Source organism: Podarcis gaigeae (genome assembly GCF_964106915.1).
Source record: "Podarcis gaigeae genome assembly, chromosome: 13".
NCBI classification, from domain to species: Eukaryota; Metazoa; Chordata; class Lepidosauria; order Squamata; family Lacertidae; genus Podarcis; species Podarcis gaigeae.
The window spans coordinates 8,658,414-8,674,442 of record NC_139689.1 but is presented as its reverse complement, the minus strand read 5'-3'; the positions used below and the strand labels follow the sequence as shown (position 1 = coordinate 8,674,442).

At 39.9% G+C, this 16,029-nt stretch overlaps 1 protein-coding gene and 1 gene segment (V, D, J or C); one reads left to right on the top strand and one right to left on the bottom strand.

Annotated features, from left to right (window-relative positions):
- The window catches only part of LOC310828875 (Ig mu chain C region secreted form-like), a 1,309,992-nt gene that overhangs the window by 1,039,019 nt on the left and 254,944 nt on the right, over positions 1-16,029 (top strand).
- Positions 11,912-16,029, bottom strand: part of LOC310830886 (vomeronasal type-2 receptor 26-like) — a gene marked incomplete at both ends in the record, with an annotated part of 5,501 nt that continues 1,383 nt past the window's right edge. Inside the window, 4 exons of the mRNA XM_083710721.1 lie at positions 11,912-12,813; positions 13,016-13,142; positions 14,129-14,350; positions 15,787-16,029. The exon at positions 15,787-16,029 is cut by the window's right edge and continues 612 nt beyond it. Coding sequence (XP_083566847.1) covers positions 11,912-12,813; positions 13,016-13,142; positions 14,129-14,350; positions 15,787-16,029 — 1,494 coding nt within the window. The remainder of the gene's footprint in view (positions 12,814-13,015; positions 13,143-14,128; positions 14,351-15,786) is intronic.

The window sequence follows — 16,029 nt, the reverse complement described above, 5'->3', positions numbered from 1 at the left end:
GCTTTGGGATTCTGCATTCCTCCTGTTACTGACACATATCAGATAACAAAAGAATATAATTCCCCAGATCCCTCTCCCCTTGAGAGCCAGTGTGGTGTAGTGGTTAAGAGCGGTAGTCTCGTGTCTCCGCTCCTCCACATGCAGCTGCTGGGTGACCTTGGGCCAGTCACACTTGTTTGAAGTCTCTCAGCCCCACTCACCTCACAGAGTGTTTGTTGTGGGGGAGGAAGGGAAAGGAGAATGTTAGCTGCTTTGAGACTCCAGAAGGGGAGTGAAAGGCGGGATATCAAATCCAAACTCTTCTTCTCTTCTTCCCCTCGACCTCCCTTAACTTCCTCTTCTGGTTTTTTACATATTAATTCCCCTGTTTCTGTATTATATCTTCATATTGAGTTCTTTATATCAAATATTATTCTCTTATCATTTTAACATGATCTTTCTAATTTCTATATAGTGGTGCATCGCAAGATGAAATTAATTCGTTCCGCAAGTCTTTTCGTCTTGCGAGTTTTTCGTCTTGCGAAGCACTGTTTCCCATAGGAATGCATTAAAAGTCAATTAATGCGTTCCCATGGAAACCGCCTTCAGACCAGGTCCGGGGACAGTATGTCCCCCGACCTCTTCTGAAGGCCGGCGGGGGGCGAAAGTCTTTGCTCCCCCCCCCGCCTGCCTTCCCGGGAGAGCGGAGAAACGCAGCGCCGCGTTTCTCCGCTCTCCCAGGAAGGCAGGCAGGGGGGAGCAAAGACCTTTGCCCCCCGCCAGCTTTCAGAAGAGGTCCAGGACCTCTTCTGAAGGCTGGCGGGGGGTAAAAGTATTTGCTCCCCCCCGCCTGCCTTCAAAAGCCATCCGGGGGCTTTTAAGAGGTCCTGGACCTCTTCTGAAGGCCGGCGGGGGGCAAAAGTCTTTGCTCCCCCCCAGCCTGCCTTCAAAAGGAAGCGCTTCCCTGCTATCCCGGACTGCTTTTAAAATGCTGGCGGTGGGGAGCAAAGCCTTTCGGCCCCCGCCGGCCTTCCTGGACCTCTTCTGAAGGCTGGAGGGGGGAAAAAGGCTTTGCTCCCCACCGCTAGCATTTAAAAGAGGTCCCCGGACATTTCCCTATGGGCTTTCTTCTTGCGAAGCAAGCCCATAGGGAAATTCGTTTTGCGAAGCGCCTCCAAAACGGAAAACCCTTTCGTCTAGCAGGTTTTTCGTCTTGCGAGGCATTCGTCTTGCGGGGCACCACTGTATTTGTTTATTAATTGTAAGCGTTTACTCAAACTTTCTTTGCATTGTTTCTGTAGGTACCTCATATATGATTCCCAGTCTTTTTAAAATTCTCTATTGTCTTTGTTTTTCAGTTAGCTTCACCATTTCAGCGTATCCCATCAATCTTTCTTGCCATTGTTCTTTAGTTGGTATCTCGTCGCTTTTCCATCTTTGGGCTAGCAATATCCTAGCCAGTGCTGTAGCATACATAAAAAGTTTCTTCTTCTCTTTTGTTCTAAAAAGTCCTTATGTTTCCCCCATGCTTTTAAAAGTGATCTCCTAATTATATGATTATGGAATGCTTTATATACTTTCCCTTTATTATACCACAGATACACATACCATCCAAATCTGTTATTGTGTCCTTCCAAATCTAACAAATCTGTGTTTTCTAATTTAATCTAATCCCAGATTCAAGTAACATAAGCAGCTTCATAATATAATTTGAAGTCTGGAAGGGAGAAACCTCCTCTGTCTTTAATATCTGTAAGTATTTTATGTTTTATCCTTGGTTTCTTCCCTTTCCATATAAATTTTGAGATATCCTTTTGCCATTTTTAAAAGCATGCTATGTTACTTATTACTGGTGTTGACTGGAACAAAAACAACATTTTTGGCAATGTGTTCATCTTAATAGCTGCAATTCTTCCTAATAATGATAAATTCATTCTGCCCCATATTTTTTACATTTCTTTTTATATCATTCCAACACTTCATAATTGTCTTTATAAATGTTGATATTCTTAGGTGTAAGCCAACTTCCTAAATATTGATTTTCTTATAACTCTCTATTTCTATAGTCTGGAATAATTCTTTTTTATCTTATTCTGATAAATTTTTAGCCAACAGCTGAGTTATTTTTATTTAGTTTGAAGCCTGCAACTTGCTCAAATTCCTTTATTTTTTTCTAAAATCTTATTGTCTTCAACTGTAATTACAAGGTCATCAGCATATGCTTTCAATTTTTAAGCCTTTTTCCCTACCAGTATTCCTCCAATGTTTTTGTCAGCCCTAATGTTCCTCGTCAGGACTTCTAGGACCAGAATAAATAGGAAAGGTGATAACAGACATCCCTGTATTGTTTCCTTCGGTATCTTACATTCATCTGTTACCACCTGATTCACAATTAATTTAGCTTTTCAATCTGCATATATTCCAGAAATTCCTTTCCTAAATGTTTCTCCAAAATCCATTTCTTCAAGGATTTTATTCATCAATTCCCAAGAGACATTGTCAAAGGCTTTTTCGGCCTATAAACATTAATGCTGCTTGTTTTTCATTTCTTACTTCCAGGTATAATATATTATCTTTCATTTGTCTCCCTGGAAGGAATTCTGTCTGGTCATGATGTATATATTCTTTTAATATTGTTTTTATCCTATCAGCTATTATGTTAGCAAACAGTTTATAATCGTTTAATAACAAAATTGGTCTGTAATGTTTTATTTGGGTCAAATCTGCCTCTTGTTTTGGAATTAATGTTATATATGCATCTGCCCATGTCTCTGGTATTTTTCCTGATCTTAAAATTTCATTCATTATATCATTTAATGGTGCTAAAAGCTGCTTATTTAATTTTTTTGTAATATTTTGCTGATAGTCAATCTGGTCTGGCAAGTTTCCTATTTTTGCCTGATTGATTGCAAACAGTCTGGTTTGCATACGTTTTGGATTACAACCACATCAAACCCAGAATTGTGTGTCCCAGTTTACAAACTTTTTTGGGCTTACAACCCATTTTTTGGGGATTATGAACAAAAAAATTTGGGAGGCCCCATTGGCAAAAGCGCACCTTGGGTTACAACCTGTTTTGGTTGACAAACGGACCACCGGAACGGATTATGGTTGTAAACCAAGGTATCACTGTACTTCTTGAGTTGATATCTGGACATTTAAAATTACTAATTTTCCTCTTTAATTTTTGGTAGGTTACTTGCCTTTAAATATTAGTCTATCTCTGTCCCCTTTTCTAAATAAATCTGTGTAATATTTAACAAATGCTTTCCTATTCTCTTCTGGGTTGTCTATAACTTTTCCATTTAGTTTAATTTTATCTACAGAGTTTTTAAACTCCTTTTTATTTATTTGCCATGCTAACAATTTCCCTGGTTAATTTGCATGTTCAAAATATTTTTGTTTCATTCTTTTAATCTTCATCTAAGAGACTCGTAATCTGGTGAACCAGGTTCGATTCCCCGCTCCTCCATATGCAGCTGCTGGGTGACCTTGGGCTAGTTACACTTCTTTGAAGTCTCTCAGCCCCACTCACCTCACAGAGTGTTTGTTGTGGGGGAGGAAGGGAAAGGAGAATGTTAGCCACTTTGAGAATCCTTCGGGTAGTGATAAAGCGGAATATAAAATCCAAACTCTTCCTCCACCTCCTCCTCCTCTTCTTCTTCTTCTTCTTCTTCAACTCTATTTCATAATCATCATTGAATATTGTGTTTGTACTATTTTAATTGCTTGCTTCTTGAATTCTTTATTTGGTTTACATATTAGTTCTCTTTCTTTTTTCATTAGGCTTTCCAAAATTTCTCTCTTCTTCTGTTCTCTCAGTTTTCTCCTGTATATATTTTGCTGGATAAATAAACCCCTCATAACTGCCTTACTGGCATCCCATACTATCTATGCATTTGTCCCCTTATTCAGATTTAGCTCAAAATAATCCCCTAATACTTTTTCTGCTTTTTCTATGAAGTTCTGATCTTCTAATAAATCTTCATTTAATCTCCATCTAAAAGTGTATTGTTTTTCATATTGCATTTCTAGGATTAATGGATTTCAGACTGATATTGTTCTTGACCTTATTTGTATTTTCCTCACCTTTAATTCTAATTCTTTGGACAACCAAATAGCATCTGACCTTGCGCTGCTTTCATTCAGATTTGGAAAAAAAAGGTTGTCCCCTATCTGACACATGTTTATTTCTCCAGATATCTATCAAATTCAAATTGTCTACCATTACACAGAAAGTTTTTGGGAGTCTGCCTTCTTTAATGTTCTTTTTTCCTAACTGTTCTGTCCATTATCAGGTAGGAATGGTTGTTCTAGGTTTATTACTTCTTTATATTCCACATAACTTAGGGTTGGTTAAATTTTCCAGTGAGCTGAAAGAAGGGTCTATTTTTGTGAATACATCATCCTTTTTCTTACTGGTGGAGGAATATAAAAGTTCATTCAGTCCTTTGGGTATCCAGTAACACATATCTCCTGCAAAACAAACCCCATTAGTTTCTGGTCTACTTGTATGCTCTTCTCTTTCAACTAGATGCACTCATATCTTCAAGATATTTCTTTTAACAACTCAGCCGGAGAGACTGTGTTCTTTAATGAAAAAGGGGAAAGGAGTGGTGGATTTGACATAATGAACATGATCATGTTTCCAAACAATTCCTTCCTTCGTGTGAAAGTTGGAAGGGTGGAAGATCCTAGAGCTCCTGAAGAAAACAGATTCATGATCAATGAAGATCTAATTGATTGGCACACAAGCTTTAACATGGTATGGAATCTACACATTCTTGGGGATGGAGAGTGAGGGAAGTGGCTTCACAGCTGGATGTGTCAATTGGATTCCTATGCCGCCTATGTTTTGGATGCAAATGAACTATACTGCTAGTTGATGTGGATAACAGTGCAATAGAAGAAGCAATGGTGTGGCTGGGTTTGAAAGCATCATCCCAGGCAAAATTTATGGGGCTGATTGATTGGCATTTAAAAAAGGAAAGAAAGATGATTGGCACTTGCATGATGCAAAAATAAAAATAAAAACACACACCACAATTTCTTTCTTCTGTAAAGGTAGTTGCTTGCCTTTCTGTGTGCTATGAGCACTGCCACCTAGGATATCAGAAGAAAAGGAAGGAAGCTGCTCTTGTTCAACAAATTTTGTTGTTGTTCTTTAATTTGATGATTAACACTTGCACAATGTAAAAATAAAATAAAAACTCCCAGTGCAATCCTTTTCTGTTTAACAGCAGGTGCCTCCCCTTTCTCTGTGTAATGAACACTGCCAGCCTGGTTATCAGAAGAAAACGAAGGAAGGAGAACAATTTTGCTGCTATGATTGTATTCCATGTCCAGAAGGGAAGGTGTCAAACCAGATTGGTAAGTGATTTGTTGCCTCAGTTTCCCCATTATAAAGGGTCGAATGATTGGCAATTTACAAGTGGTAAATAAGAATAGTGTGTAAATAAGTTTCTGCCTTCCAGAATTGTTCAAAAGGAATTTCAATAAAGCAGCAGTCTAATACGTATATCCAAATTAGACAGTGAGCTCCATTGCATCAAGCACGATCTAATGACCGAAGATAAACTAATCAAATCAAATCAAATTCTATCTCTTTCCATGTTTCTTTCAGATATTGATGACTGTTTCAGATGCCCAGAGGAAGAGCATGCAAGCAAAGACAGAAGTGACTGCATCCCTAAGACAATAACCTTTCTATCTTACCAAGAGCTTTTAGGGAAAAGTTCAGCTGTGATTGCTGTTTCCTTTTCCCTGATCTCAGCCTGGGTGTTGGGAACTTTTATTAAGCACAGTGATACGCCCATAGTCAAAGCCAACAACCGGGACCTCACGTACACGCTGCTCATCTCCCTCCTGCTCTGCTTCCTCTCTACATTGCTGTTTCTTGGAAGACCTAACCCAGTGACCTGCCTCCTCCGACAACCAACTTTTGGCATTATCTTCTCAATGGCTGTTTCTTGTGTGTTGGCCAAAACCATCACAGTGGTTGTAGCTTTCATGGCTACCAAACCAGGGTCCAGCATGAGGAAGTGGGTGGGGAAAAAACTGAGCAACTCCATTGTCCTTTCCTGCACTGTTATCCAAGGAAGTATTTGTACTGTATGGCTGACCACTACTCCATCATTCCCTGATTTAGACATGAACTCTGTAGCAGAGGAAATCATTGTGCAATGTAATGAAGGCTCCGTTGCAATGTTTTATTCTGTCCTGGGCTACTTGGGCCTCTTGGCTACAGCCAGCTTCATTGTGGCATTCTTAGCCCGCAAATTACCAGATACGTTTAATGAAGCCAAGTTCATTACATTCAGCATGTTGCTGTTTTGCAGTGTTTGGTTGTCCTTTGTTCCAACCTATCTGAGCACCAAAGGGAAGTATATGGTAGTGGTGGAGATCTTCTCCATCCTGTCCTCCAGTGCTGGCTTACTGGGCTGCATCTTTGCCCCTAAATGCTATATCATAATGCTGAGACCTCAGATGAATAGCAAGGAGCAACTCATAAGGAGAAAAAATTGAAGAATTTTGCTGTGCATCCCATTTTATTTTTGTATGTGTAGAGCGCAAGTAGTTTAGGATGAAAGAGCCTACTGTAACATTATAGGTACTTAAAATTAATGTTGATAGTCCTTTCTGAGTTTTATTTGATGCCCTATATTAATTTGGAAGCACCTAGTGATGGGCAGCAAATTCAATTCAATTTGCATTTTAATATAAAAAATATTTCTGCTTCCTGAAACATTACACAAAACAGAACACAGTTTTCTTTCAAGATTGTGACTTTCTTGAATTTTTTTTCATGCAGATCTCCCACCAATTAAATTCAGATTGGTACATAAGCTGCTTTTAATCAAATAATATACAGAATAATTTATATTTGGAACATGTGTGCAAAAATGGATGTAATAAGAGAAATAGATAGTTAATATTGGCAAATCTTCAGAGTTGATCAGTAATATATTCCCCACAGTGCCTATTCTTTGTGTGGATTTTAATGCCTTAGTTGGTGCAACTACAGCGGGCATTTTGCTAACTTTAGGCTTATCATCATCATCATCATCATCATCATCTTTAATTTGTATACCCTTTTTCTATCTTACAAGCTGAAGAAACAAAAAATGTACATCTTATAACAATCTAATGCAATACAAAAATGTGATAATAAAACATAAGTTTAAAATAGGCGATCTACATCAAAAAAGTAACATTCAACAATCATTAGAATAGTATAAAATAATAATATCAACATATGAATGTTAAACAGAAATCCACTCAACAGTTACAATAAATAATGTTGCGTGTAGTGAAGGGTTAACCTTCTGTGTCTCGAGACTGAGGGGATGGGCTTACAAGGGAAGTAAGCCAGGACGTGACGAAAGCAGCTTGGAATGTTGTGTACTGAGTGGAAATCGAAAGCAGTTTGTTGCATCGCTGCAAGCAGAGGGAGAAGATGCAGCTTGAATCAGATGGAAGTTGGACTTTGTAAATACACTACTTTTGTGCCAATAAAGGGATATTAGGACAGAAGAAACGTTTGGGACTCATTTACTGCTCTTTCGACACACGCTGCTGTGTAACTCTGCTAATTGCTTTACGATCTACGGCTCCCAGGGGAAGGGAGGCTGGGCGCCGAACAATAAAGCAATAAATCTACCGAAGAAATAATATCTAAACTATAATCAATAAAACAACTTCAAGCCACAGTACATAAAATAATGCAATACACAATGAGAAGCAGAGACTAGATGGTAGAGCAAGGCAAGTGGAAAGAAGCCTTGCCTGATAGAGTCTTAGGCTTAGAACTTCGAATATGTTGTCCTAACCTCACCTTGTTCTTTGGCTAAGAAATATAATGCACAGGGTCTGAAGTAGCTGGAATTTGTATTCCAACCTAATATATGTATTTGACAAGAGTCCTGTAAACATTTCTAAGAGTCATTATGTTTATTTGAACAAACATGGTGGAAGATTTAATGACCACATTACAATCTCTCCTTCATTACTCACTTATGTGAACACCTTTTAAGTGTTAGAATGAATGGAAAGCGGCAATTTTTCAATATCACGGACCATATTTTCTCTTACGGAATCTGCAAGAATGAATGAAGATATACAGGACATGAAAAGACTGAAATAGTCTCACTTCTGGTGAGCAGGGAACATGGCCAACTAATGTCTTCTGTCAGTGAATTGCCTATAGAGATAATTATGTGGTGATGGATGATGTTGTTATTTAGTCGTTTAGTCATGTTCGACTCTTTGTGACTCCCTGGACCAGAGCACGCCAGGCACTTCTGTCTTCCACTGCCTCCCGCAGTTTAGTCAAACTCATGCAGGTAGCTTCGAGAACACTATGCAACCATCTTGTCCTCTGTCATTCCCTTCTCCTTGTGCCCTCAATCTTTGCCAATATCAGGGTCTTTCCCAGGGAGTCTTCTCTTCTGATTGATGATAGCCAGGCATAAATCTTGGTGATCGAATTCACTGTGTATATAAGAGTGAACTGGCAGTTAACCTGATACTCTGAAAAAAGCTGTTTTCTACATCAGGAGACAGAGAAGATGTCACTTCCTGGGACACCTCTGGGGAGAGACATGTTTTATTTCAGCTGGGGCCACATGAAGGCATCTGGTTTCACTAGTATGAGTACATCCCGTGATTCTTTCTTTGATCCTCCCAGTTCTGTGATTACACAACCTGTCTATAGGCACTGAAGTTGTTTTCAACCGATTGTCACATGGCAGGGTTAATGTTGCCAGCTTTCATGTCACTTTTACTGGCATCCTTGTAGCACAGGGTTGGTCTGCCAACATGCCCAGTGCCTGAGGCCAGCTTTCCATATAACACATCCTTGGGGATCATGCCACCTTCCATTCTATGTGCTCACTCGTAGGTGACTTCCTTCCTTTGGAAGTCCCTATTTTCATTAGGGAAACATTGGAGGGTTGGGTATCCCGGGTCCTCTTGGAGGCAGCCATTTATAGGGAAGGTTTTCATGTTTCATGTTTTATTATGCTTTTATTATTTGTTGGAAGCCGCCGAGAGTGGCTGGGGCAACCCAGTCAGAAGGGTGGAGTATAAATAGTAAAATTGTTTGGGAAGGCATGAGGGCTTCAGGATGTCAGATGTTGGCCTCTCATAAGGTGCCATATATACAAATCAAAATATGCAAAGTTTTGTTGATATTCATTCTTGTTGGACACACGCCCACGAAGGCCACCAACTTCCCAAGACACTGGGGCATCTCTCCGGTGGTCACTCTCTGGCTATAAATCTCCCTCAGCTCAGAGAGACCGGTAATAAGCAACCCCTCCCTTCTGAGAGGAGCACACTCGTCTGCTTGCATATCATAGCAGAAGAGTCAATCAGTAGCTCTAAACTATTTTTTTTTACAGTCTATATACAGAGAATCCACCAGCATGTCTGTGCTCTTTGAGCACCAGTACAGAACAGCATCACACACAGATGTGAAACTAACTTCCAACTAACATCTAACAGTACTGAGACTTCCTGTCTCACACTCTCTCAGACACTCACATGATATACACAAACATAGTGCTACTGCTGGAGCAGCACGGATGGATAAAAATCCTAACAATACTTTGGTAACTTTTGGTACAGAATTGTTCTATTCTTGATATAAATAAATCAAGAATAATGAGTAAAAATAATCAAGATATAAAGGGTATAAATAAATAAAGATTCCTTTAACAGAATACCTATTGATCATTGAGGGGCAGGTGATGGCCACACCTCCCCTCCAAACATAAAATTAAGCCAATGCCTAACCACCAAACCTGGAAAGTTGTCGCAATTGCTAAAGGGGTAGGCAAAAAACCAAGTGACCAGTGCTAATTTTCCAAATGGATAAAAATTCCTACCCGGCCCCTGTCCCAAGACAGGTGACTCACACGAAATCCACAGCAAGGCTGAGAACCAACAGTAAGGGCGGGAGGGCGGGTTCAGCAATGCCAATCATGTGCCTGGGCACTCTTGCGCTGATGCTTCTATAATTCTTAAACCACCCCAACCCCCTCCTGATTGGCTATGACCTGTGATGCCTATTTAGAGAAATGAAACTTGGACCGAGAAACAAAACCTACTTATCCAGGCGTGTGTCCAGGAGCCCAGTCGCAAGAAGGACCGCCTCCTGAGGACGATCCCATTTGGGTTTTGGTTCACAGTGTACCAATTACTCAGTTCAGGGCAGTGGCAAAAAGTGTGTGGTTGGTAACAAAAGGTTGCACAAAAAGAGCACAAAACTTTGATACCAATTTGGAGTGAATTAGACAAAGCTGGGTTTGGGGTGTGAAGGAGCTGCTTTGTCCCTAAGGTTTTGGTCTGATAAATAAAGTTTGCGTTTTCTGAATTTTGCAGAGAATTGATATTGAAAATATCTCCAGACAATTGATACTGAAAATGGAAGGGCAAAGAAGGTCCAGAATAGGACTGGCTTCTGAAATGAAATTTGGAAGTTAAAAAGTGCACTTCATAGTCGCTTGAGTTTGAAAGTGGAAGGTCTAAGGGTTTCCCATGGAGGAGTAGGGGCGGTGAGATGAGTTATGAACAAGTGCTCTCTGGAGTAGAAACAGTGACAATGGTACACAATTGGCCCCGTCAATGGTGATTCCATTAGGAACATATGCTAGACATGGATCCAATAGATTTCTAGGAGAGGCCTGGAACAACTGGAGCACTTACTGGGCCAGTAAATGAAATAAACCTGGACCTACATTTTTCCAAAGGAGAATCAGAATCACTTCTGATTCTTCCCACAATCACTATTATTTCCATTTCTACTTGACATCTGGGACAGTGGCAGAGATGGCCACATATTATTTTGCACAAAGATACAGTGAAATGAAAGAAGGGAGAGGGAGCCATTTCCAACTGCTCTTTAACCTTAATATATTTTAAGTATTAATTCCCATCTAAGGGTCCATCAGCTGTGAACCTTAATTTAGCATGTTATAAATGTAATTTCTTTTATGCTTAGCAAAGCACCAATGAATCTATTTCACAAAGAGCTTTTTACAAGTGGACAGAAGGCGGGGACATAAGACATAAGAAACATAGAACATTGTTAACAATACTCAGTACCACGGAATGTGGAGAATAGAGTTTTAATCCTTCCTGCCCCGATGTCATGTCAGTGAAAACCATTCATTTGCACCTGCTGCTGTTGAATTGTATGATTCCCTCCTTATTTATTAACGCTATCTATGTGAAAGCATTTATAAACCACTTAATATTTTAAAATCTCTAAGTAGTATACAATATTAAAAAGAATTAAAACAAGGCACTTAAAAGCATATAATTGAAGCAAATAATTCAAGAGTTTCAAAGCACATAAAACATAGTCCAGTCTTATCAGTTAGGGAAAGATGAGACTTTGCAAGATGTTTGAAATAATTGTTGATTGGTGCTTCATCTATGGGAGATACATGCCCTGTGATGTACTATAAAGTACAGTATCATTAATCAAATTCCCCTGGCAATCTAAGTGACCTTACAAGTCTGTATAGGGGTAGATAGTATTTGAGGTAACCTAGACCTAAGTTGTTCAAGGTTTTATATGTCATGTATTAAGCAGATTTGGAAAATATTTAGTAGTGAGTCAATCTCCAAGGTTCCATACAGTTCCTTATTTTGGTTATTCATAAGGATTGTGGCCTACATTATTTGAGACGTTATGAATTAGAATTAAGATAAATACATCAGAAGAATAATCAGCCATCATGCATGCACGTTATATTCTTAACCCTCCATCCATATGAATCTGTCATATTTGTTGTGTTTGTTTGTAACATAGGAGTCCAAATAGATTGGTCAGGAATGTATGCTACCTAAATCTGACTTCTTGAGTAGGTCCACTGTCTCATTGTCATATTGCACAAGAAATACATAAATTGTTTACTTAGATTCTTTAACTCTTTATTCTTATCAGCTGCTCCCTCGTATTCAGTTCAGGTCTCAACAAAATAATGTAGCATTTGGGGGAAAATATACAACCCAACAAGCCAGCACTGGAGGCCAAGATGGAGAAGATCTCCACAGCCACCATATATTTCCCTTTGGTACTCAGGTAGGTTGGAACAAATGACAACCAAACACTGCAGAACATCAACATGCTGAAGGTAATGAACTTGGCTTCATTAAAACTGTCTGGCAACTTTCTTGCCAGGAAAGCCACAGTGAAGCTGATGATGGCCAGAACTCCCATGTAGCCCAGAACAAGATAAAACATGGTGACAGACCCTTCATTGCATTCTGCTATGATTTCTTCAATTAGGGACTGCATGTCCAAATCTGGGAATGGGGGGGAGGTTGCCAGCCACAGCACACAAATGCCTGCTTGAATAATGGAGCAGGAGAGAACAATGGAATTGGTCAATCTTTTCCCCACCCACATTCTCATTCTGGACCCCGGCTTGGTGGCCATGAAAGCAAGAACCACAATTATGGTTTTAGCCAACACACAAGAGATAGCCACTGAGAAGATAATGCCAAAAGCAGATTGACGGAGAAAGCAGATCACCTTCCCAGGTTGGCCAAGGAATAGCAATGATGAGAGGAAGCAGAACAGGAGGGAGAAGAGGAGAATGTATGTAAGGTCCCGATTGTTGGCTTTGACTATGGGGGTATCTTTGTTCTTAATAAAAATTCCAATTACCAATACTGTAACAATAGAGAAAGACACAGCAACCAATCCTAAACTAATCCCTAAAGGATCTTCGTAGGACAGATAAGCTAATGTCTTTGACATACATTGATCTTGGTCCCTGCTTGCATATTGATCGTCATGGCATTTGTAGCAGTCTGTCATGTCTGAAAAACAAAATAGCGAGAAACATAGTGCGAATTCATTTGTGAATACAGGCCCATTTTCATGAGAATCTTCAACATAGCAGTGTCTGGTTATGCTGAGTATCTGTCAGTCTTTAAGTTGTCATAAATTTCTTTATTGTTTTTACTTCATAAACTGTATTTTCTGTGTATTCCGGAAACATTAACACACTAGAACACCTACCTTGTTGCCATGAAACCTTCCCTTCTGGACATGGAACACAATCATAGCAGCAAAATTTCTCCCCTTCCTTCTTCTTCTTCTGATAACCAGCATGGCAGGAGTCGCTACATACAGAAAGGGGCAACACCTACGCATAAAGGTTGAAAGAATTACGGGTGGAATAAATTAGAGATCACTTTTGTTCATTGGCAAAACTAAAAAGATTCAAGCAATCAGTTGAACACGGTGCAGACAATTTGCCAGTGGTTCCCTGAATCTTAGTTTTATAGCCAATTGCTTGTTTGAGGAGTATCTGCACACCAGAGTAAACCAATGGCTTACTCAAATGAATTTTTTATCCCACAAAAACAGGTTGGGGAGTGGAATTCATTTGTGGAGGGGGGGGAGTCCATTTTGCTCCACAGATTAATTTCCTCACAGAGAGGGAGGCCCATAATCAAGGCCTGGTAAATATGTACCACATATTCCTTGTATGGGTAACTTTAAGTTCTATACCATTATTGTGAAAAGTAGAAATATTAGGCACTCCATCTCTCTTTAACTCATGGGCATCCCCTGGAGAGCAGGGAGTGGGGCAATGGTGGCTCTATAAACCAAAATTCATATGGACCACAATCCACATTCCTAACTTCCAGTTAAAAGACAGTGAGGAGAAGTTTCTAGCATTTTTAGAATCTCAGCTATAAAGCAAGGTATCCAGGCACCATCATACATTTTTTTTCTTAGAAACAAGCCCACTCTCTGCTATTCAGTGTTTCATTCCCCCACCCCAGCCCAGCCCAGAGAAAGGTATTGCGGAGTTTCTGCATACATGGCACTAACTGAAAACCACAGTGGTCAAATGGTTAAAGCAAGACCAGAAATATCAGGGTTCAATTCCCTACTTGGCGAAGAAAATCATTGTGTGGCCTTGGGGCAATCTGTATTTCTCGGGCTAACGTACCTCAGAGTGTTTTTGTGAGGAAAAATGGAAGCAAGGCAATATTGAACATTTTCTTGTACTCCTTAGAGGAAAGACAGGACATAAATGAACTTAATAAATAAAAAAACAAATTTCAGAGCCTAACTTCTGACCATTAGGTCCCATTTTTTAGTATCAGTATATACACATACCTGATTGAAACGTCTTTGCCAAGTAATCCTGTCCTCATTCAGGATGATATCCTGCCCTTCACTGGGATCTACTCTTCCAACTTTCACTTTTGTGAAGGAGTTGTTGGGAAATATGACCATCTTCATTATGTCAAACCCTGTTACCATTTCCATTTTATTGTTGAAGTGCACTCTTTCTCCCGCTGAATTGTTAAAGGAGATGCCTTGAAGAAATTGATGAAGCTTGAGGAATGAGGAAAGAAAGAAAGAAAGAAAGAAAGAAAGAAAGAAAGAAAGAAAGAAAGAAAGAAAGAAAGATATCAGCACTGTCACACTGACCTTCATAAATACATTTCCCTACTGGTGCAGGATTTTGTTTTTGTTTCTTTTGCAATTTCCTTTTACAAATGCTTATGGGGGGAATGCAATAATGAATGCAGTCAAACAGTATTTTTTTAAAAAATGCAAGCAAATTGTTCTTTCAATCTACAAGTGAAAAAACTAGATGAATCTTAGAGTTCTTGGAATGAACCCAAGGGTCATTTAGACCAAGCCCTGTTATGCAGATATCTCAACTAGAGCATCCATGAAAGGTGGCAAGCCAACCTCTCCTTAAAAACCTCCAAGGAAGGAGAATCCACAACTTCCTGAGGGAGTCATTCCCAGGATTCTGTTGAAGATGCCCTTGCTGTTAAAGTGGTGTAATACTGCTTTAAATGTGTGGTGTGAATGTGTCCCAGGCGGCAACAGTGAAGAGGGTTTTAGGTGGTTAGCATTTTTCTTCTCCAGTGATTCTGGTTAAAATCACACATACACAAGCTGCTATGAGGCTAAACGCATGTTCAGAAGGGCAATTTCCCTCAATATTACGCCGAGAGTGATTAGCTCCTTCTGTTCACGCATCATTCTCCTTTTCCCCACATTTCAGCTCCTTAATGAGTGATCATAATCCTGCTCAGTACAAAATAAGTCACAGGTTCAGCGTATGTGCTCAGCTGAGGAACCAATGGGGTGAAGCTGCCATATGTGGGTTCATGATTGAACACCTCTAAGTCAGAATCCCCCTAAATGTAACAATAGTTGTTGCTCCTGTTAATGAATCGTACAGTGGTACCTCAGGTTAAGTACTTAATTCGTTCTGGAGATCCGTACTTAACCCAAAACTGTTGACCTGAAGCACGACTTTAGCTAATGGGGCCTCCTGCTGCTGCTGCGCCGCCGGAGCACGATTTCTGTTCTCATCCTGAAGCAAAGTTCTTAACCTGAAGCACTATTTCTGGGGTAGCAGAGTCTGTAACCTGAAGCGTATGTAACCTGAAGCGTATGTAACCCAAGGTACCACTGTATGTCAAGTGCAATTCCACTGTTATACAGTGGTACCTCTAGTTACGAAATTCATTCCGGAGGTCCATTCTTAACCTGAAACTGTTCTTAACTAGAGGCGTGCTTTCGCTAATGGGGCCTCTTACTGCTGCTGCGCCGCCGGCACACAATTTTCATTCTCATCCTGGGGCAAAGTTCTCAACTTAAGGTAACTCTTCCAGGTTAGCTGAGTTTGTAACCTGAAGTGTTTGTAACCTGAGGCGTTTGTAACTCAAGGTACCACTGTATTTGGGTGCTATTTCACTTTATAAAAATGCATTCATGGCAATAAATCCATTTTGTTGTGGAAACATTACCTGCCAGGGCTGAAGGTTTTTCCATTCAGTTTTTTTACCACCTGCTAGTGGGTCATGGTTGGATCTTGATGAGTACATGGTTTGCAAAGCTTGTGCCACGGCATGGGCAGCATTGAAGATGCTGTAGCTGTGACCAGTCATGTGAGTTTCAAAAACAGACCCAAAAAGGTTATCTAGCCTCTCATCCCTGGTACAAACCTTTTTATCAACTTCTAATGGCACATTGTGATTCGGGAATGAGCA